Source organism: Anopheles stephensi, chromosome 3, assembly GCF_013141755.1.
Source record: "Anopheles stephensi strain Indian chromosome 3, UCI_ANSTEP_V1.0, whole genome shotgun sequence".
Taxonomy (NCBI): Eukaryota; Metazoa; Arthropoda; class Insecta; order Diptera; family Culicidae; genus Anopheles; species Anopheles stephensi.
This window is the reverse complement of record NC_050203.1, coordinates 65,138,095-65,159,094: the sequence shown is the minus strand read 5'-3', so window position 1 is coordinate 65,159,094 and position 21,000 is coordinate 65,138,095. Positions and strand designations below refer to the sequence as shown.

General features: G+C 45.6%; 2 protein-coding genes across 9 annotated transcripts in view; both read right to left on the bottom strand.

Annotated features, from left to right (window-relative positions):
- Positions 1-20,577, bottom strand: part of LOC118511688 (paxillin) — a 56,246-nt gene extending 35,669 nt beyond the window's left edge. The window contains exon 1 of the mRNA XM_036055085.1: positions 20,215-20,577. Within this exon, the coding sequence (XP_035910978.1) occupies positions 20,215-20,227 (13 nt within the window). The 5' untranslated portion in view covers positions 20,228-20,577. The remainder of the gene's footprint in view (positions 1-20,214) is intronic.
- Positions 5,427-13,583, bottom strand: LOC118511687 (ubiquitin carboxyl-terminal hydrolase 7). 8 transcript variants are annotated; one of them, XM_036055075.1, is made up of 3 exons: positions 13,430-13,583; positions 12,441-13,188; positions 5,427-11,325 (listed from the first exon to the last, which is right to left on the bottom strand). In XM_036055075.1, exon 3 carries the CDS (start codon positions 11,319-11,321, stop codon positions 7,980-7,982), a length of 3,342 nt encoding a protein of 1,113 aa, XP_035910968.1. In that variant the 5' UTR covers positions 11,322-11,325; positions 12,441-13,188; positions 13,430-13,583; the 3' UTR covers positions 5,427-7,979. The 8 variants fall into 8 exon arrangements, with proteins under 8 accessions (XP_035910968.1, XP_035910966.1, XP_035910970.1 ...); XM_036055073.1 differs by having other exon boundaries at positions 12,441-13,307; positions 13,430-13,579; XM_036055077.1 differs by having other exon boundaries at positions 13,425-13,576.
- Positions 20,578-21,000: the final 423 nt, after the last annotated feature.

Here is a 21,000-nt window from a genome sequence, read left to right as displayed (position 1 = left end):
GTTTCTGTCACAATTTAAAATTTAAAATAAAATCACATCCACGCGCGCGCAAACCACTCACGAGGGAAGGAACGATGGGTTGTGTTGCTTGAAACCGCAACGAGACACACGCACCGTCGCGGTCGCAATGATCGCCAGTCAAATCTGCATCTCCTGTTGCTGCTCCGGTGACCAAACCTTAGCACCGTCCACCTCCACGCTTTAGAGAGTTTGACGGACAGCGGCTAACACACGACTGGCCGCCAAAATGGGGAGTTTGGCAGCCCCTTGCAATGACCGTTTTATTGCATTGGCCAGGGGAGAAAAGTTGCACGGACGAACGAAACCCACCCTCTGCAACTGAGCAATTGCAAATGAGCACAGTGGTGGATGTTTCCTGGCGAACGCACACTGCAATAAAGTATGGCCGAGGTGTGTTGTTACGTCGTTCAACATTTCAATTATTATTACCAATGGAAGTAGGTGAGAGAGAGAGATTTACTTTTAACTTTGCTTTTTTATTCTTTAACAACGGGCTGGCCGATATGCTTACTTTGCCTTAATTTATCTGGGAAGGGCAGACTTACACTAAATATTTTCCTCTATGCCTGTCTTGTCTGTAAAAATGTCTTCTCAAATCTTAGACTATCGAATTACAAGAAATAAAATGTATATTAGGATGTTACAAATCCGTTGTATAACTCTTCCATCATATAATTGACTCTCCCAACAATAGTTAGGAGAACTTTGCAATGCAGCTCTAGAATTTTCAACCTGCTGTGCCCAGACATGCCCTGCGCTTATTGTACGTCATCAACATAACAGATGCTAATAATACGGCTACGAGCCATCTTAATTCATAATAAGGAAATAAATAGGTAAATAAAATTTTCCTTAATTGAACCCAATGAGTTGATGAGTTGAATCTTCCCTGACTGTATGCCATCCGTCGTTGTAGATTCCATCATATGATTGTAAAGTTCCACAGAGGGCTTCCAATATTCCACTGTACATTTCACGCATTCACCTGAGCAATTCAACAATCCACTGTATAGATCATATTTCTCTATTTTTATTAGGTTGAGAACATTGTTTTTAAATTATAGTAATTTAGTAATTTAAAATCTGCAGTGTTAAATGTTGGATCAGATTTTCTAGAAACATTCTACAAAAAGTCTTTCCTGGTGATAAGCGATCTAACGATAATTACCTAGCCCATGATTCTCTCACAAAGAAATGTTTGCATTTTCAGCCCTTTCTCCAAGCCTTAACGATACTGTGGGAGTTGTTCGAATTCGAATGTTTTGCTGACTGTTTGTTGGTAGCGGATTAATCTAAAATTCTATTGAAGAGATCCATTTGATGTCTCTTGTCTATCTTCAGGATATTCGAAGCTGCTGCTGATGCTTAAGTTTTGGCAAAAATTCTGACTGGATGGCATAAAAATGTTCTCTTTTAGATTTTTTTCTAGAGAGTGATAAATGGGGCGGTCCGGCGGCCGAGGCGATAAAGGCGCCGGTCTTCACACAGAACCTGGGTTCATATCCCATCCAGACCGCCTCCCCGTACGCAGGGCTGACTACTTTACTACGGGTAAAATTAAGTCAAAGAAACCCAGAAAGGATAGGCCGAGACCTGTGGAGGCTGTAGTGCCAAGGAAGAAGAGGAAGAAAAATTTGAAGCAGTTGTAATCGGTCATCAGGAAGTACCTTAAAGGAAATTTCATAGAATGAACGAACAATTCTTTTTCAACTGTATTGGTCATAGCGGCTCAAAATCAACTGATTAGGCAATATAATACAATATGGTACCAAAGACAATGGATGGTTGGGTGTACTTCTAAGTCCCAGGGTCATTGTATGAAAAAAACCTCAATTAAAAGTCTATTTTTTAATGCATATGTTACAATGAAAGGAATAGTTGAAACTGATTAAAAACCTAACAACTCTCGCATGATCAACATAAAAAATGCTGACCCTATTTTGGAATTATTTTGCACATTCTTATCAATATGAGCCAGTGACAACAGCAAAACAAAAAAAGCAGAACACAGATAAAAGAGTCAAATTCTAATTTCACAATAGTTTGATTAAAATCACCGATAAGAAGAAAGCTTCTGGAACCAGAACACAATGCAAGAAAAGTAACTCTTTTTTCTCCACCACAAAGAGAGAACCTTGGAGGAAATTGTACCGGCATGGCTTAGGGAAAGCAACTAAGCGTCGCCATGGAGGCCAAAGACGCCGGAACAACGATAGCACATGCATTATTATCACCAAACCGTTTTCTAACAAAAACCCGTTTCTCAAACAGCGCGGTGTACCAAGCGCACCACCTGCTATCAGTTTGTTTATCAACTGTAACCACACAAACAGACGCACCCCAGTGCAACCCTCCCAACCCTCGCCCCGAACAACACCCCCCTCGATTATGACATTCCGGTCGCGTCCGGATAGTCCAAAAAGAAAAGAAGGGCCGAATCACATTCCACCTATCCACATTTGTCTTGCGGGACCTGTCGTTTCGTTGTGGTTTTACACTAAAAATAAACCACACACATGCACACCGTTTCTTGTTCCACGCCATCGACGACCGTTTCCAAACGGTGCGAATAGTCGTCGACACATAACGCACACAGCCAATCGACCAACAAGCTAACATATGAATGGAACAAACATATGGCAAACGACGAGCAAAATAAAACAACGATATCGAAACCCCGAACGGTCACAACGGGAGGAAAATAAATTAAGTCGTAATCTCATCCCAACCAACTCAACGCGCTCACACACCACTGTTTTCGGCTCGCCTTGTAGAATAGTATCGCCCAAGATTTCGGTCAATTCCAGCAAAGTCAGTCCTCCAACCGGTTAGCTCCTCAAGAATTTGATTCATAAAATGGCGATCTTGCGAGACACGCGCTAGGAGCTGTTATCAGATCATTTGGCGATCGTCACTTTGAAACGATTTTAATATCACTCGATATCCCTTCAAATCAGCCGATGCCGGAATAGAAACATTACATCAACACATGACACAACACCGACCACACATTCACGGATGCTGATGATGATGATGATGCATCTGATCTAATCAACGCTCACAAATCTACCTCACTCGAAGTCGCTCTAGCTAATTATTGTGCACACAAACACCCCTTCTGGGAAAACTTGTACAATTACAGTGACTTTCCTCCAGTTGCTCACAGTGTTTGTTTACAACGGGCCCTCCCACGTGTTGGGCGAGCGCAATCTGAGCAACGCACCGAAACTGAACAATGGCGACCGACTGACTGCCGGGCACACACGACATCGGAATCACACTAGATCGATCGCGACAACATTCGCGCTTCGCGGCGGGTTTTTCAATCCGCCGGGGGCCACCATCATGCAGCATGTGTCGCGCGCGGTCAACTAGAATCTTCTTCGTTTCGCGCTCGCGGGCATTATCTCTCTCCCAGTCTCTCTCTCTCTTGCTCTGTACTTCTCTCTCTCTCTCTCTTCTATTCATCTGTGTTGCATGCTTTTATTTTGTTTAGTTTTTAGTGCGTTTTTTTTTCGAATCTTCACCCTTAACGTTTTCCTTCCCTCCCTCTTTACCAATCTTTTCGCGTTCAACGCGCTCGAACGCGGTGGCTACAGCTGATTAGAGCCGAGAGCACCTTTTAATGACCTGTCACGTCCCTTCCCCCACTAGCGGGACATATCACCAGCAACACACCGGAACACACCCACCAAAGTGACCTTCCGTATCGGATGGGAAAGTCGATCGGACCTGACGAGGAGGGTTGTGTTTTTGATGATGATTGATTTACTGACTTCTTCTCCTATCACCTTCTGCGGACTGCCAGGGTAGGGCAGGAACGGAGATTAGATAAATCGATTTGCCAACAGCACAGGAGGAAGCAGCAACTCGGAAGACACTAACCCACTCATCCATCGTCAGCTCCGGGGAACCGTGCTGCTACAGTGAAATCCTGGTGCACGGAGCAACAACAAAAAAAAGTCGTGCGTCGATTTTATATGTATATATAGAAGAGGTGTGTTCAAGGATTAATGAGAAGAAGCCTTTTTGGGGAAGGCAGAGTAGCGATTAGGCGATGATATTTAATTATTTTAAATTAAAATAGATAGTTGGGGTTCAGCAATGGCGCTTAAAATTGCATGCATCACCTCTTCGATGACGGCTGGACTTAATGCTTCCACAGTTTGCAGCACTTAATAAAAAGATAAAGATACAGAAACAGTAACAATAAAATATTTGTTTCTGCTTGCTAATTAGTTGTAGCTGCCATCGAACCAAAAGGATATTCTGAATGTGTTGAAACGCCCGACAGGTCTCGAAATCCAAGTGACCACGACGTCCATGGAATGTAGTCGTCTATAAGGCTCGACTACCAAGAGACCTCATCGTCTAGGAGACCTTGACTATCAAGAAGATTTGTAGTCAAATGGGCCTCATCTATCAATTGATCTGATTGTGAAAGCAGCTTGCATTCTCCAACGAGCCTTTTCATATACAGGATCATGTTTGTATAAGGCTCAAATGTCACTAAGCTTCATTGGACATAGGAGCCTGGCGAGGCTAATTCTCAAAGCACGATGGTGAGATCACCCCTCAGCTTGTAATGCACATCTTTATAGCGGCTCCTCCACTGTCCTTCCATACTCTTCTTCTTCTTCTTTCCTGGGCTGGTCCTATGGAGCACGTCTAAAAGACATGGCCTAGTGTTTAATCCGTTTCCAGGAAACACGGTCCATGGCTGTATCTAATCTCCCGCATGTCTGACTCCATTTGATCCAGGCAACGAGCTCACAGTGCTCCTATACGCACCTTCCTGGTAGGGCAAGTGTTCGGCATCCTCGTCACGTGCCTTAACCAGCGTTTTCTTCCGGCTTTGACAACCGTCAGGATGTCTGCATCGCCAAACATTTCAGCTAACTAGTGGTTCATTCTCCTTCTCCACACACCGCCAAAGATTGTCCGAGTGCATTGGTGTCCTCCACCAGCATATTCCAGGACTGGTACCCGTAGAGGACTACCGGCAGTATGTGTGCGATGTATGGCGCAATCCGTGCGTTGTAGGAGTCTTCTGACAATTTGAAATAAAATTGGTCAAATTGGGAGAACTCCTTAAATGCTTGAACAGCATATAAGTCACTCAAAAATTGTAAAATGTCCAAATATATTCGAAAAATTAAAGAAAGAAGAGCATAACGTAGGAAAATGGGATAAATTTCGGAATTGAATTGCGATAACTTACTTAGGGTTCGACATATTGACGAAAATTGAAATAGGGAAAACAGAATCCAAGCGCACTCACTTGACAGCTAAGAGAGAATAGAACAACAAAGTACCAATTTTTTATTTTTGTAACCTTTTATTGTTTTTTTAGATTGCATTTTTACACGTTTCGCAAATGTTCTTGCTTCTTTTTTTTTGCTTTGTTTGTTTGTTTGTTTTTGCTTAACTTTCCTAGTCTCTGAGCGGCGGCGTTCAGTTCATCGCGATCTGTTATTATTGTAATCTGTAATTTATGTACGATCAATCTGCTGTTTCTGCTGTCGTTGGCGAATGCAGCGAGAGCACACACCAGGGGCAATGTGGAGGTGAAGTGTAGGGCAACACAGGCTCAAAACACCTCACAAGGCTCCACACATTGCGCGCAAGTAACAAGCTTACACACACACACACCACTGTTTACAAAGCTTATTAACAACACACTGTACGTCGAGATTGGTTCGATCGGAAACAAAAATTGCCTTTTTCAATCGCTAGTCCTTCTTCCCATGCTGGCCGTGGATTCGTGTTGCCTGCCAAAAGGATTCCAACCGACGATTTTAGCTGTACGGAATCATTCCATTTCATTCGTTTAAAGCTCAATGTCTCAATGAACCGAACCTTTTCTGTAAACGGTTTAATTTCTGTGTAAAAAACAAGGACACACGCTTCGTCATGATCTTCAAAAACCCAATAAATGTGATTTTCATTGCTAAAATACACAAGAAGAATACATGTTCATATATTCTGTATGCTAACGCAAATATCACCAAAAATTGTAATCGAATTCCTCCATATCCTTCACTGTTTTTTGTTAGTAGTTTAAAAAAGTTGCTCAGAAACCGGATTGGTTTTGCCAGAAAGGACTGACCTACCCCGTCAATTGCAACTGCACGGCTCGTTAGATCAAGCTGTATCTTGGGGTCGCATGCTATCTTCCGCGAGTCAGTACCAATGTGCGATCTCATCTTAATCTTGTTGTCGGGCGCGATCGATTCGCCTTGGGTGCATCAATCGTTCCACTACCGAATTTATCTTCTCAGTGCTTCTCACATTAGACGTTCTGTCGTAAGCTTCTACCATATCGCTCCAAGATCACAAGATCAGCTTGTCACTACATTGTTCAATTCGTCCATCGTCGATGTTGTCGAATACTCACACATTTTTCCAGCACTCTCAGCTAGTAACAAAAAAAAAGATTTTTTATATGACGTTCATAACTGTTCAATACAAAAGCTTCCAAATTCCCTGCCCGTTCGGCGTCGGGAAACGGGTTCTAGCTATCCTTTTGCGCACTTCTCCATCGACACCTGTTCTCCCTGCTAAACGACCCGAACCAACTTGCCTTCCACTGGGCAGCGCAGCATGTTCCAGCTGGCCATGTTTAAATCTGTACACTAGCTTCTTATCTCTTGCTCTCCCCCGACACACTAGGCTTCATACAACGTGTGTTATTTACCTATTGGTTTTAATCCTTTCCATTTCCCTCTATCGCTCTATCTATAATGTTAAAGGGTTTTTATAATTCGTTTTGTTTCCTATTCCTCATCAACTTACTCCCTTAATCTCCGTGACACTGGTTCTAGGTGCCACCGCACCACCCATCGCTCTTTTCTACGAATTGTGGTGTCTTGTGTTCATCACCAGGATTTTTTGAAACGCACCACCTTTTTCACTTCGACACAGATCGAAAGCAATCCATCGTTGTTGCAACACCGGAAGGAGTTTGAATGCTCCAGAATTTAACTTTTAAAAATTTTCTTCAAACGAGGTGAACAAACATCTCAATAAACAACACAGGATATTTTAGGATGGATTATATTAACTGTAAACAAAGCAAAATATTCAATATGGAGTCTGTAGCCACACACACATACAAATCAGACATACAAATACATAAAGCTCTCGAGCGCGACGGTTTAAAACGGATTTTGAATTTTAAACGTTTTCCTTACGAAAAGTTTTTACAACTGTAACAGCGGGGGGATTTTTCTTATTCCGGTTGAAATCCCTCACCTAGACACGTCCAATAATTTAGATCACTTGCCTCTTAGTACTCGCGTTTCCACAATTCCTGGGTTGTCTGTTACGCGGTCCGTTTTTTTTTTTTGTTGTTTAACGGGAAACGACTTTCGGGAGCTTAAGGAAGTATTTTTAAAAACAAATTCAGCATTAATTTGAATCACTATCAAATTTAATCTGCTTGCATTAGAGCTCGTACGACCCAGTTCTGGAAGCGGGAGGCCCGATCTTGAAGGATAATAACTCTCATCTGTCCTGCGATCATCATGCATCCCAAAATAATAACCAAATGTCTTGCACTCAATCTCCCCCCTCTCTCTGCTGCTGCCGCTGCTGCTATGAATCTTGAACTATTCCTCGTGTTTGTTGTCCATCATGACGTCAACAGGGGATCATCCTCCCGGATGTTGCTGAATTGTGAAGAATCGCAAGCAAGCGAACGTGAAAAAAAAAGATCAACAAACCACAGCCGAAGAACGGCGAACGCGAAATTGCTTCCTTTCCTCCGCGCAAACTTGCATCAATTTAAAAACTGCTGCTGCTCCCACAGTCCAAAGGCGGCAGGAGAGGAGCTAGTGGTGGTGGTGATGACAGCGGGGCGTATAGCCTGTCTAGGAGAGACTGTGGGGAAAGGCTTTTCCACTGAGTTTTGTGATTTGCTTGCTTGCCAGTCGTGCTGGACACTGCCGCTGCCTCGCCTAATTATAAATCTTGATCGCCTTTTCCATGTAGTTGAACCTGCTGCGTTTGGTGTTTTTGTTGATGTGCTCCAAACCGAGGAACGTTCGCGAGTGCGGATCGCTCGGATCGCCGCGGAACGTTTCCAGCTTTATCTGTATCATCTCGTCGTCGATGTAGTCGATGTGCTCGGTAATGATCGCTAGCCGGTACTTTTCCCACTCCTTGTCCGACACGCCCAGCTTTTTCTTCATCCGCTCCTTCAGCGACGCAAACGTTTCATCCTGCACGGTGCGGATAAAGAACGGGATCCCGAACACGCTCGAAATGTCCTTGGTAAAGTGGAGCACCGGCACCAACATTTCGTGCTCGGCGAGCTGCACCTCGTCCTCCGCCACCTCCTCGATCCGGTACATCGTCTGGTTACCGATGCTCGATTTCTGCACGAACGGGTTCTCCGTGTAATCGTGCAGCTGATCGAGCGGCGTATCGTCCGCCGGTCCGGGCGACAGCCGGTTCTTCGACAGCTCCGAAATTCGTAGCTGCTTCGTGCTGGCCTCCGCAAACTCGATCACCTTCCGGGCCTCCTCGAGCAGGTCGCGCACCGTCCCGTTCTTGTTCGGGTACAGTATCAGTTCTTTCTCCTCCTTCAGGTTCGGCATCAGGTAGAGACAGCGGAACTGCTTCTTGTTCTCCAGCTCGTTAATGTTGATCGAAAGCTTCTGGTAGAACAGCTTGCGTATCGTCTTCGTTTTGCTGTACTGCAGCACCTCCCGCAACGAACCACCGAAGCTGTGCGACAGTGGCTGCCCGGGCAGATCGCTGTAATTTTTGCTCTTGAAAAACTGGATCTCGTACGGGTTGACGTTGATGCGGCGACCGACCGCTTTCGCGATCTGATCGTACGTCGACTCGGACGACAGGTCGAGCGTGAAGCCGGTATCGTTCGGGATGAGCGTATCGAGAAAGATCACCTCCATGCGGCAGAACAAATCCTTAAAGTACGCCTCGCAGGTCGGGAACTCGAGGTTCTCCTGCGGCGGGTGCAGCTTCTCGAACACAATGATTGTGCCGTGACACAGGAACGACATCGCGGCCGACAGCATCTGGAACTGGTCGGTAATCTTCTGTGCCTTGTTGATGTCCACCACCTCGTACAGCTGCAGCTCGGTGTCGGGTTCGAAGTAGGCGCGCTTGTTCAAATCGCGCGCCAGCTCCGCCACCGTGGTCGACGGTTTGTACAGCCCGTGTCCGCAAAAGTTTAGCCGCTTCTCGACCGGATCGTAAAACTTGAAGAACAGCAGTATGTACTCGTACGTCATCTTGGCCGGCTCGAGCTCGGTTCGCCCCGGGAGCGGCAGCTCCAGGAAGATCGTGCACGAGTGCTTCGTTTCGGGCGACGCATACTTGCTGCACGTTTCCGTCGACGATGGGTCGATGTAATCGAACTTGTGGGGCTTCTGGTTGGCCGGTTTCTTAACCTCCCACAGCCGAAACTGGCCCGGCTCAACCTTGAACGCACTTCCGACCTGTACCACCACCGACGCCAAGTCGGTCGTTTTGCGTACCTTCAGCGTACGGTAGGCGGCGGTCGTCGCATCGAACAGGTCCGACTTCTGATGCACTTCCATGTAGTCCGCCAGCAGTATGTTGAGGTTGACAAAGTTGGACGCCTCGGTGCGCTCGGTGCGCCTTACCTGCTGGATGCGGCGCTGCTCGTTCAGCCGCTCGAGCAACTCTTCCGGGATGTCGCTTTCCTTCACCTCCTCCAGCACCTGATGCACGACAGATTCGCGCACGTACACCAGCATGTACGCGTTGCTACTGTGGCGCAGGTTCAGCTCATTGTCATGCCCGCCGTAGTTCTGCTCGATCGCTTCGTTTCTGCTGCACCGACACACCACATCGTCATCGAACTTACACCACTTGCCGTCGTTCTTCGGGTTGATGTACACCACGTAATGGCCGCCATGGTTATCGCCTGAGTGTACCAGCACGGCGTGCAGAATGTAGGTGGCCGGCGTATTTTCCTCCGTCTCCAGGAACGGATCCAGATTGATCATCTCATCAAACTCGAACCGATCGTTAAACTTGACCGAATTGTCCGAGATCGGATCGTACTGGAAGCGCATCAGATGCAGATGCAACACGGGCGGAAACTTGTAAAACAAAATCCCTTTCTCGGCCTTCTGCAGCCCATGCTCGCCCGCATCGTACTTGTTGTCATCGTCCAGGATCTCGGTCGCAATGTAATCCTTGAACGATTCCTGTATGTTCTTCTTGCCCTTAATGTTCAGCTGTATGTCGTAGAACGTTTCCGTGCGCCGGCTCGTGTAGTCAATGTTCTGGCACTTGATGTACGATATCATTTTGCCCTCGAACAGCTTCGGGATCGTACCCTCCAGGCTGGTGCCCTTCATCTTGTTCTCCAGCTTGTCGAGCAGCACGCGCAAAAATTCCTGCACGTCGTGCTGCATGAACGAATCGAGCGCATCCCACCCGAAGCTCTTGGTCAGCTTCTTCGTGCCGACCGGTTTGTTCTGCGTCTGCAGATCGTGAAACACGCGCTGCAGCGCCAGCGCCACCGACTTGCAATCGTCGTCCGCCTCGGTCGGCATCTTGTACACCGCCTTCCGCAGCTGGTTTGTGAAGTAGAGCGTCTGGAGCAGTGAGTTCATGTAGCAGGTGGCACCCTGGTTCTTCAGCCCCACGTAGCCGGTGTGCTTTTTCGAGTCCCAGAAGATGCCGCGCGGTGGCTCAGCGCTCACGTACACCTCCAACGTGATCGTATCGTTCTCGATAAACCCATTCGCTGGGTCTAGAATTTCCTGCCAGTTCATGAAGGACGAGAAACCCCAATCGTTCTCCTGCATGCAGAACGTGTGGCGAATCTTGCGAATGAACGGTTCGGCCTGTGGATCCACCTTCATCAGTCGCAGCTCGGCCGACGCCGAACAGTTCCAGTTGTTGCTCGTACTTTCGCCGTTGCACTGCAGGAAAAAGCCGAGCCCCTTGCCGGGCGAGACGGCATTGTCGTTGTTGCGCGGCATCGCCAATATCTTCCAGGGCAGGTTGCGCACGTAGTACGGTGGCGACAGGATCGAGTCGGTTAGCCTGCTGAACTTGGGTATCTGAAAGCTGAACGTTGCTTCCGAGCGCACCTCGTCGTTCATGAAATCCTGATCATCGAGCGCCATCGCTTCTCCGCCACCGTCGGTGTTGCCGCCGGCGCCACCGCCGCCACCGTTGGCAGCTGCTGCCGTTGGGGGTGCGACCGCGTTGGCGAGGTTCTGAATGTTGGGCGGATCGATTTCATTGTCGTCCTGGGTGTCCATCGCTTCCACCGTTTTGTCGTAGTCCATCACGCTAGAATGAGAGAGTTTAGAACGTTTTGGTTTCGGTTCCGTGTTGTCCGGCGTTTCGGGCGACGTCATGTCATGCGTTCACACGCGGATGGCACGGATGGACGGGACACGGACAGGTGGTGGTGGTGGATTCGTGTGGCGGTAGTGGAACGGCCGATTTTGATAAGTCGGAAAAATATCGGTTTTTAGCAGGTTTGGTGGTTCACGATAGCGGGACATCAAAGATTCAATAGAGAAAGCGAGCGATGTTAGTGGGTGGACCGCGGATAGAAACAGAGAAAGAGAAAGAGAGCAAAAGAAACAAACTTTCAGAACAATCGGATGAACATTCCTGTCAACTAGGAGCGAGGCAAGGAAGAAGGAACGAGGAGTTGGGAAAATCGGTTCCAAGTAGGCAAAGCATCCTAAGGTTTCGACAGTTGTCATGAACCGCTTTGCTTAACAATTTCAACTCAACACAAACAAATGAAAAAACTCACACAGTAAAACCCAGTCCTTTGTCATGGCTTTCGCACTTTCATCTCATCTCACCACCAATGATTGCCATGGTACACTTGGCTGTTATTATATCCTTTGGGAGTATTATTCATCGGACTTGCACCAAATATCAGCTGACCTCCATCGCGGTGTGCGTAATTTAACGTCACAAGCGTTCGAATTAATTAAATTAAACGTCGAACGGGAAGAGCATCCCACGCTCGGAGGTCAGGTCACCACCAACCCGGTGATGCAACCATCAACGGATGGTATTAATTAAAATATTTTCCTGCTCGCCCAGCATGAAGGAACAAACTTTTTTCTCATTCCGCCACAAGTTTTAGACACTTTTTCTGAGCAAAAGCAACAGCACTACACAACCAACTCATCGAACCATCCGCGGATCCTTGTATCTGGAACCGAGAGAACCGAACGAGCAGATTCAGCGCAATTAAACCCCGGGCCTGCCGGTTCGATTCTCAGGGGCATGTTGTGCGCTTGGGGACGGGGTTGGTCTGTGATGGGAATGATGGACAAAGGACAAATAACTACGGTTCAGGAAAGGAGAAAAGCAATACGGGAGGGGGACGACGAAGGTGTTCTTTGTTTTCGTTCGGCTGACTAAGCCTGGATACGTACTTTAAGCCCTCTGTCGGAAGAAATTCCTTCCCCGTTTTTGCAGCCGTCCGGTGTGCACGTTTTCCACCGAGAACTGTGAGAAAGCGGGTCAACAGATGGAAGCCTACGCCTCCGCCTCCTCCTCCACGTCGGCGTCGTTCCCCGGTGGCCTGCTCTTCCTCTCCGATGCCGACGCCGTGCTCCCGAACAACACCACCACAACCACCAGTGCTGCCACCGGTAGGGATGTTGTTTGCCTTGCGACGCTTGGGCGCTGCCGATACGAGCGAGCTGAAAATGGAACCGCTGTTGGACAGGGGCGCCCTCGGATGATTCGATGCAGCAACAGTAGTGGTCCCTTTGATCTGCTCCGCAACCACCGGCCGGTCTTCTTGTTCTTCTTCCCTTGCTTCGTCACCGGTTGCAGGTTTCGCACGGTGCGGCGGCGACGGCGGCGGCGCTGGCGGTGCGGCAGCTACTGTTGCCTCTTCCGGACGGTCCGGTTCGTTCGGTGCAGTTCTGTGTGGCTTACCCCAGCGGAAGCCAACCCTACGTCCAATCCACTTTTGAGGTGGCTGCTGCTGCTGCTGCTGTTGCGGTTGTTGCTGATCTGCCACCGATCCCTGGGAGGATCCTTTCTTTCGCCACTTCCGCAGTGTGTCGCCCGATCGGTTTTGGCCAATATTTACCGATTATGATTGTTCCACTGCTTTTTAGCAATTCACGTTTCGCTCTTCGTGCGAGCCAGTGGAGCAGGTGGAGAAAAACACTGGGGATGCATCCGCGCGAGCACAGAAAAAGTAGAAAATGACCAAGAAAATGAGCAGGCGTAATAGCTAAACGTCAACGATTCTGCAGTGTGTGCGTGCTGTTGTAGGGTTCTTCTGTCTAGAAAAAGAAGGGTGAATCGGTGATGTGACCGAGGGACGAATGAGCAACACACATACACACACATACGCAAAAAAGCACACGCACAGCAAGGGGAAAACAGATGCGGATTCGTACCGTACCGAGTAACTACTTCAGCACTATTCACTAAAAACAGCAAACGCACAGCTTATTGAGAAAATGCAGCTCACGAGCACAATTTTACGCTGCCAACGACGCTTACACCATTCTTCTATTCGAAGCCAAGGTTAGTCCATGGCGGCCGATTTGACAGTTTACCGACAGAGGAAAATAACGTTTGACAGAAGAGACGGACGGTTTCGCGCGGCTGTTGGTGAAGATGAAAAAGGCCAAACAAACCAACATTTATTCGATTTTCGAACGGAATATTTATGTTTCATACAGAAAAAAGATTACAAACGATGTGAACAGAAATCCGAAAGAAATAAATTCATAAATCATACGCTGTAAGCGAGAGGTTGGATTGCACCAAAGTGACCCAAGGAGCGAAATGATTCTTCCGACACACCTTTTGGCCCCAAATAACAAAAATTAAAATAGCCGTTATGGAGAGGTATTGGTCGTAATATACTTTTTACAAAAATAACTATGTGAATAAATAACAAAAAACATTGTAAAATTGCATGTTTCATTCTTAGTAAAGGTGTACAAAAAGAATATGTGCAGGATAATTTCATATAAATAAAAAATAATGTTATACACTATCTTATTTGCACTATTAGCATCAGGAAAAAAACTTCTACAAACTAAACTTTTGAAAAATGAATCCGAATATAGCTTGGACATCTGGCGCCGTGGTTATTCAGGGTTTGCCAGTAAAGTTCTGGTTGGTGGTGACATAATTGGAATTGACCGACTAGACCTTGACACCGACACTGAATTTTATTCCTTCCGTTCCGTGCGCCATTTACTTTCAACATAAATGCTCTACAGCAACCGGACTATTACTTTCAAAAAGGTAATGATTCTCTTGGTTAAAACAGTGCCAAACGATACATTCGCGATCATATATATTATGACGACGCTGCAGTGCGATCACAAGTAAATGCTCACTTCCTGAACATGTTGCATGCTTTTCGTGTCAATGTGCGCCTGTTCCTTGTATTTAAGTACCTCCTTCACTCTACCCGGGCACCGCAACGACCAAATATGGTCAGCAATTTACGGGGGAATCGAGGATCGGGCCTCTTTCGGTGCTGACCGTACCATGCGATCGTGAGCATGATGAACGAACTCACCGGAGGCAGGCAAGAGCCGGCGCGTTATGATGTAGGCAAAGGGACCGCCACTTATAATTTGTTCGTAACGATAGCAAGGACATCTTCGGCGACCTCCTTCAGCCACACTGGACGGTGAAGCGCCATATGCACCTTGCACACACGATGCCATGACCTTTCACAATATGTAAGATTTATCGCGCTGGCGCCTAGGCCCGTTTGCAGTGGCATTCGGTACTGAGCATTATCCCAATTATGCTACGTATGGTGTCTCCCTCCGGTCAGCGGTGTATCATGAATCGTGATCAGTTCCGGGAGACTTTCGTTTCCGTTCGTGAGAAACGATGGGGTTCTTTTGATTCAACCGAAGCAAAACATATGCTCCGTACGGATGGTTCATCTGGGAAAGAAACTCCAGGGCGGTGGGATGGAATGATTCAAAACTAGGCCGCTGTAAACCACCGTAACAGTGTCGGGGGTGGGTAGGGTACAGTAACTGCATGCCGTTTGCATTGTGCAATCATTGATGGATTCTAGATGTCGTCGTTTCATAGCGCACCATATGGTTGACCCATTTTCTGGTCTAAGTTCAAGACACGGAAGTAGTTTAACAACAACTGTTGGGCATCTCATGTTTAAAATATTATAATTCAAAATGTGAGTACCAAATTAAGCGAAATTGTTTAAAAATCTCTCCTTCAGGTAAGCTTTCTTTGATTAATCATCGATAAAGGAAACTGATATAGCCGCTACTTGGTTATAGTTCTTTTACTGATGTTTTCAGGTCAAAAAGCTATTAAATTAAATAGATATAAGTTTTAATATTTTTAAACTAACATATGCATTAAAAAATAGACTGATTTAATGATCCGAACACCCAAAAATCTTAAACAAATCATATATAAAAATAGATTGACAAAATGTTACAACATAATCAATCTGCTTTTAAAGCAGCCATGGCACTTTCACTGTAAGTTTTATCATTGAGAAAAGACGTTGAAAATATGTAGTTAAAAGGATGAATCGCTGCGATCACCTATAATCGCTTCGAACTTTAAAAAGGCTTCTCAATTCTGAAGAAAGATGAATATTTATAGTAGAGGGCTGCCATTTCGGGAACCCCAGATTGTGATACGATCATTTATGTAAATGGAACAGGTGGCTTGGCTTTATCGTAGACAAGCTGCCAAAAAACTAAATATTATGTTCTTCAACAATTAAAGACTGGCCTAAGAGTGATTCCATGATAGTAAGTAGTCAAGCCCTACGTACGGGGAGGCGGTCTGGATGGGATTTGAACACCGGTCCTGGCCCGTGTGAAGACCGGCGCCGCTGTCGCCTCGGCCACCGGACCGCCACCAGAAGTAATGCGATTGTTTAATATTCAATTAAATTTAAGAAGGAAACTTCATTAAAAAATCGACAAGTAAAAAATTGATACAACTTTTTTTATTATTGATGTTTTATATTCAGATAAAAATAGTTGCAAATTCAGAAAATTGGATTACCAAACAAAGGAAATAAATCGAAAAGTCTTCAAAGTATATTAAGAATAAAAAAAGAAAATATATATAAAATTAAATTTTATGATAAGAAGTTCTTTTTCAAACAAGAAGTTAGCTCCATTTTAAACTTTTTTAACATTTTCTTTCAGTTTTCACTTTCTTCTCAGAAGATTACCAATCTTAAACCCCCATCCCCAGCCCGGGTGTTAATCGCTGACCGAGGAGTACACCTTAACCTCGGATGGCATGGGTGTAGAAATGAAAGAGCTCGCGAAGACTGAACGCTATTGCCAGGCGTTGTGAAGACAACACCAATGAGGCGATAATTGAACAAGAGAGGTTTGAAATTGCGGAGTGAAAAGCTTATTAAACCCTGTCGCAAAAAACACACACACACACACACACACACTTGCCAACAAAAACACTTGTTACGGACGTTTGCGTTGGGTAATGCATAGCAAGAAGACGATCAAACACCGAAAACGTGCTGGGATGGAAGATCGGTAAACGATTTGTCGTCGAGCGCAGCAACAAATCACGCGACATTCACTTGAACATATGCTTTCAGTTTCACTGCGCACACACATCCCACGGAATAGTGTAAACATCATTCAACACCATCGTTAAGCGATGTCGCGTAGAAAGATAAACAGAAATATCGAAAAAAAATACAAAATATACACACACACAGCGTAAACAATGCATCTTTCGCGATCGCTTCTCGATTCACTTTCGCGATCATTGATCGTGTTACATGTCACACGTTGCTGGTAACGATGGTGATCACACAATTCAACCGACGGTTCAAACCATATGCACGTTACATTAAGGTGATGTAAATGCGAGGTTTGTAATCACTTCACTGCACACATTACATTATGCTCACTAGCGGCGGTTAAGGTCGATCGCGAACGGGACTCAATTTGAGACGCGTGCGTCTGCTGCTCGGCTTGTCTTGAGACGCTATGCGCCACACGGTCAGATCCGGCCCGATCGCATACGAAACACAAACTAATCACGCGAAAAAAGGACAGGAAAGCCAAAACCCTTTGCTAGCTGTCTGTACCAAGCTAGGCGCGATCGGACCATCGGAAATGGTGGAGGAGCTCGTTCGCACTCGTAAGTAGTGACGTCGTGAAAATGCACAACCGACAGCACCGAAAGCACACTGTCTACCAACGAAAACAGGCCTTGATGACGGAAGTGGAAGTGGAACTTGCCCCGATAGCTAGCCCCCCCTCCCCCCAACCAAGGGGAAATTGGAAACAACAGTGAGTTTTCTTTTCTATGCTCTTGAGCATAGAGTATAGAGATCACTCACACACACACACACATTAGGGAAGAATGTTTGAGTATAACAATGAATCGTTTTTGATGGTGCCTTGGGTGGACGTTCAAACATCACTCCAACGGTTTTTTTGTTGTTGTTCTCGGTGCCCGATTGATAATTCTATTCTCTAGACGCGAACGAAAGGGGAGACGGCTTTCACTCTCGAATGCACTATTAGCGCGGTGCAGGCGTGGATGCAAGTGGACGTGCAGCATCTCTGTCCAAGTAACACACATTATCTCACCGTGACAGTAAGTATTTTTAGGCCACGGAAAGACGCCGCTGCCGCCCCGGCGCACGCTGGCGTCTAAATCATCATTAGACCAGCATGGTGGAGTGCGTGCGGAATCTTAGCAGCAACACCGCCCGGGAGCTAGACCTATCGATCGATTGGAAAACATATGGGGTTGGATGTGTTTTTGGCGGCTTGCCCGGCAGGGTTTCAATAGATAATTGGTCCAAGGGGTGGTCCAGGGGTCGGTAATGCGGATGCGTATTCAGGATGACTCTGGTCATACCAATTTCTTTTGATTATGAACTTCTTGGCAAGAGCTTAAAGGTTGGGGGGGTTTATTAGTTCTATTTAATTTTTAGGTGAAGAAATTCACTGTGCTGATCTTGCGTTCGAGCAGCATTGATCACTTTTAGTAAGAAAACGTTTGGTATAAATGGTCTATATAGACCTAGCTTGTAACTCTACAAAGAAAGCTGCATAACTGGCTATTAGTATAAAAATCTGTAGAGCACAGAGGTGAGTTTAAGAATGGTCGCCAAGAGCTTCGAAAGGTATGAGGTCTCTCCTTCAAAGCGGCCTTGTCTGCTAGAGTGAATTCGGCGTTTAAAGGGCTTCAACCAACACGAAACCACGAAATCGAAAAGACCTCATGAGAGGATGGGATTTAATACTAAGTCTTGCAGTGCGAACTGCATTCATTGTTCCTGCAAGCCGCTCCAAGAAATATTAAAATTTTCATATAAATTGCATGGAAAGGATGCTCTCTTAAAACTAGTATTTCGAATCACGACTGAAACCCTGGAACAGAATGAATTTTGTAAGAGGACTGACTGTTTCAGTTTTCTCTAACAAAACTCATACTCTCCTTTGGCCCTGAGTTCGGTTAGCGCTGGGTAGACAATGTTGTAATTAAATATTTACTCAAAGAATTAAACAGAATTCAGTGTATTTTTTTGTTGTTGGCTGAAAAGGTTTGACTGCCACTGATCTAATCACGAGTGATACTTGAACCATACTCTCTCGTCGATCGCTAGTAGTAGAGAAATATTTGTTGAAAAATGCAGCCAGCAATGTGTGGCAATATATGTTTGAATATTTTGATCATTGTTTAATAAAGTAATGTTATCGCATCCAACCAACACTCGAGCCCACATGTGCTAGTCCAATCCGCTGTGAGAGTATATAATAAACACCCCTTGTGGGTGCTAATGCCGAGAGCAAAACCTAAGATTATCTTTTCCCTTAGAAAGCATTCCAAGTGCATTCCGGAAGAGGGACGTCGATGAATTTGAAACTTATAACCCAAATCCGACACGTAGAACAGATCACCAATTGGCTCGAGAAGAAATTCAAATGATGACGAGCCACAATAAACGAAGAAACCGTTGAGAAGCGAATGCAAAATCCAAACTTTTTGTAAGTAAAATTGAATGGTAAATTGGCAAAGGTGATCAATTGTCTAATTGTCCTTCATTTTTTTTCTCTTCACATCATTAATCGATCATCACAGCGATGATCACGATCGAAGGAGAGCTTATTCAATCGATGCTGCTCTTTCTCTGGCACTAAGTTAAGTCAGCCGAGCAACCTTTAACGACGAAATCGCACGAACCCTCCAACCAACCGAAATTGCCAAAGTTCTATGTCAAGGATTAACGCGAACGCGCCCAGTGAAGGATATGCATGATACGCACCTACAAACAGACGGTAGGTTTAAAAATAGAACAACAATAGATGCACTCAATACAACTCACAAAGAAAGCAGTTCGGAAGCAAACACGGGCGATAGGAAAGGTGTGCGTACGGTTAAGAGATTGTTACCGTCGAACGTATCGATTAAAACGCCACCATTAAACCTTGACCAAAACTCGCACGCGGTACCCAAAAAAGGAACCACAAACACACAATTCGAAACTTGTTTACCAATCAAACGCATACCGGACGATGATGTATCCTTCCGGCCTTCGGTCAACGAAAAAAAAAGATCGAAGAGCTGCGGACCGTCCACTCTTCTCGGAAGCTTTCATCAATCAGCCTCGATGCAGCCACACAAACCACAAAGCGAGCCTCCGTGTCGTGCGCGTCAATGTCGAGTCGCGACACCGGTCAACTGCCTCCTAACTATCCCGTCCCGAAAGACATGAAATCGCAGCCCGCCTGGGCCATGATAGATGCCATATATGGCCGGTACGGCTCCATCTCTATACGGTCCGGTTTACTCTTTTTTTTTGTCGTCGTCGTTTGGCCTTCCATTTTTGGCATTTCAGGCATTTGAGCCCCCCTGCAGCGAGGTGGGCTGGGGTGTTTCACGGCGCAAGGGTCGTATGCGTACATGTTTTATGTTGTCCTTATGTTTGGGCTAACACTGCTACAAAAGGTTTCGATTAGGAAAGACCTTCCCATCGTACGATGAAATGGAACCCACAGCTTCCGCAGTTAGAAATTTTATTTTAAAAGTGTGTGCCAGTGTAATTGTACACACCCTGGATTCGGCGACAGTACCAGTGCAGTGCAATGCAGCAACATTTCCGGAACAATGATGATGACTTGCATTCAATCACGTTTTGGAGGATACAATTCCTTAAAAGCTATGACTCACCGAGATCGTCCATCGTCCAGGCGGCTGCAGGAGGTGCAGAAGTAGTCAAACGACGACCAGGAACACTCTCTTCCTTGCGCGCTGGTTTTGTGCGAGAGTAATTACACTTAAACTGCTACCGTTTGATGCACGTGGAGGGTAAGTAAACAGGGAAACAACCGTAAAGTTTTCGAACCAAAGTTCACAGCACACAATATGTTACCAAAGAGATACAAGAAGTTTTTTCAACTTTCAATCGATTGAAACGTTCTTTCTCTTAACAGCTACACTGGGACACTTTAGACTTAAGTAATCAAACAAATTGCTCCTTGCGAAACTTGTGATAATCTGTGAAATTATTTTAGTATAACTCGTTTCTCTCGGCACACGAAGACTGGCAGAAAAACAACAATCCCACTTTTGTTTGTGGTGTTTGACGTTTCTCTATTGATAACAATATGATGCACTAAGGGTAGTCTAACGGTCATTACTGGATGACATTATGTTTTAATTTGGTGTTTTAAAACTTGATTCCATGGCAATTAAATTTTGTTCTATAAATTCTATAAAAGCGGTGAAAGTTTTATAACACATTTTAAGGAAGAATTCAAGGACTTTAAAATCTTGTTTGAATTTTCAACAATAAAGTTCAAAAGTGTAGTGCAAACTCAACCACTGTGCAATGCGATGATATTTGTACGAGCTCTGGTAAAATATAGCAAATTATAGCGCCCGATGCACCGTTTTGCTAAATTAAAAACGGCAGTTCTTACCCGAAATTTACATATTTCTTTATACATTTGCTGG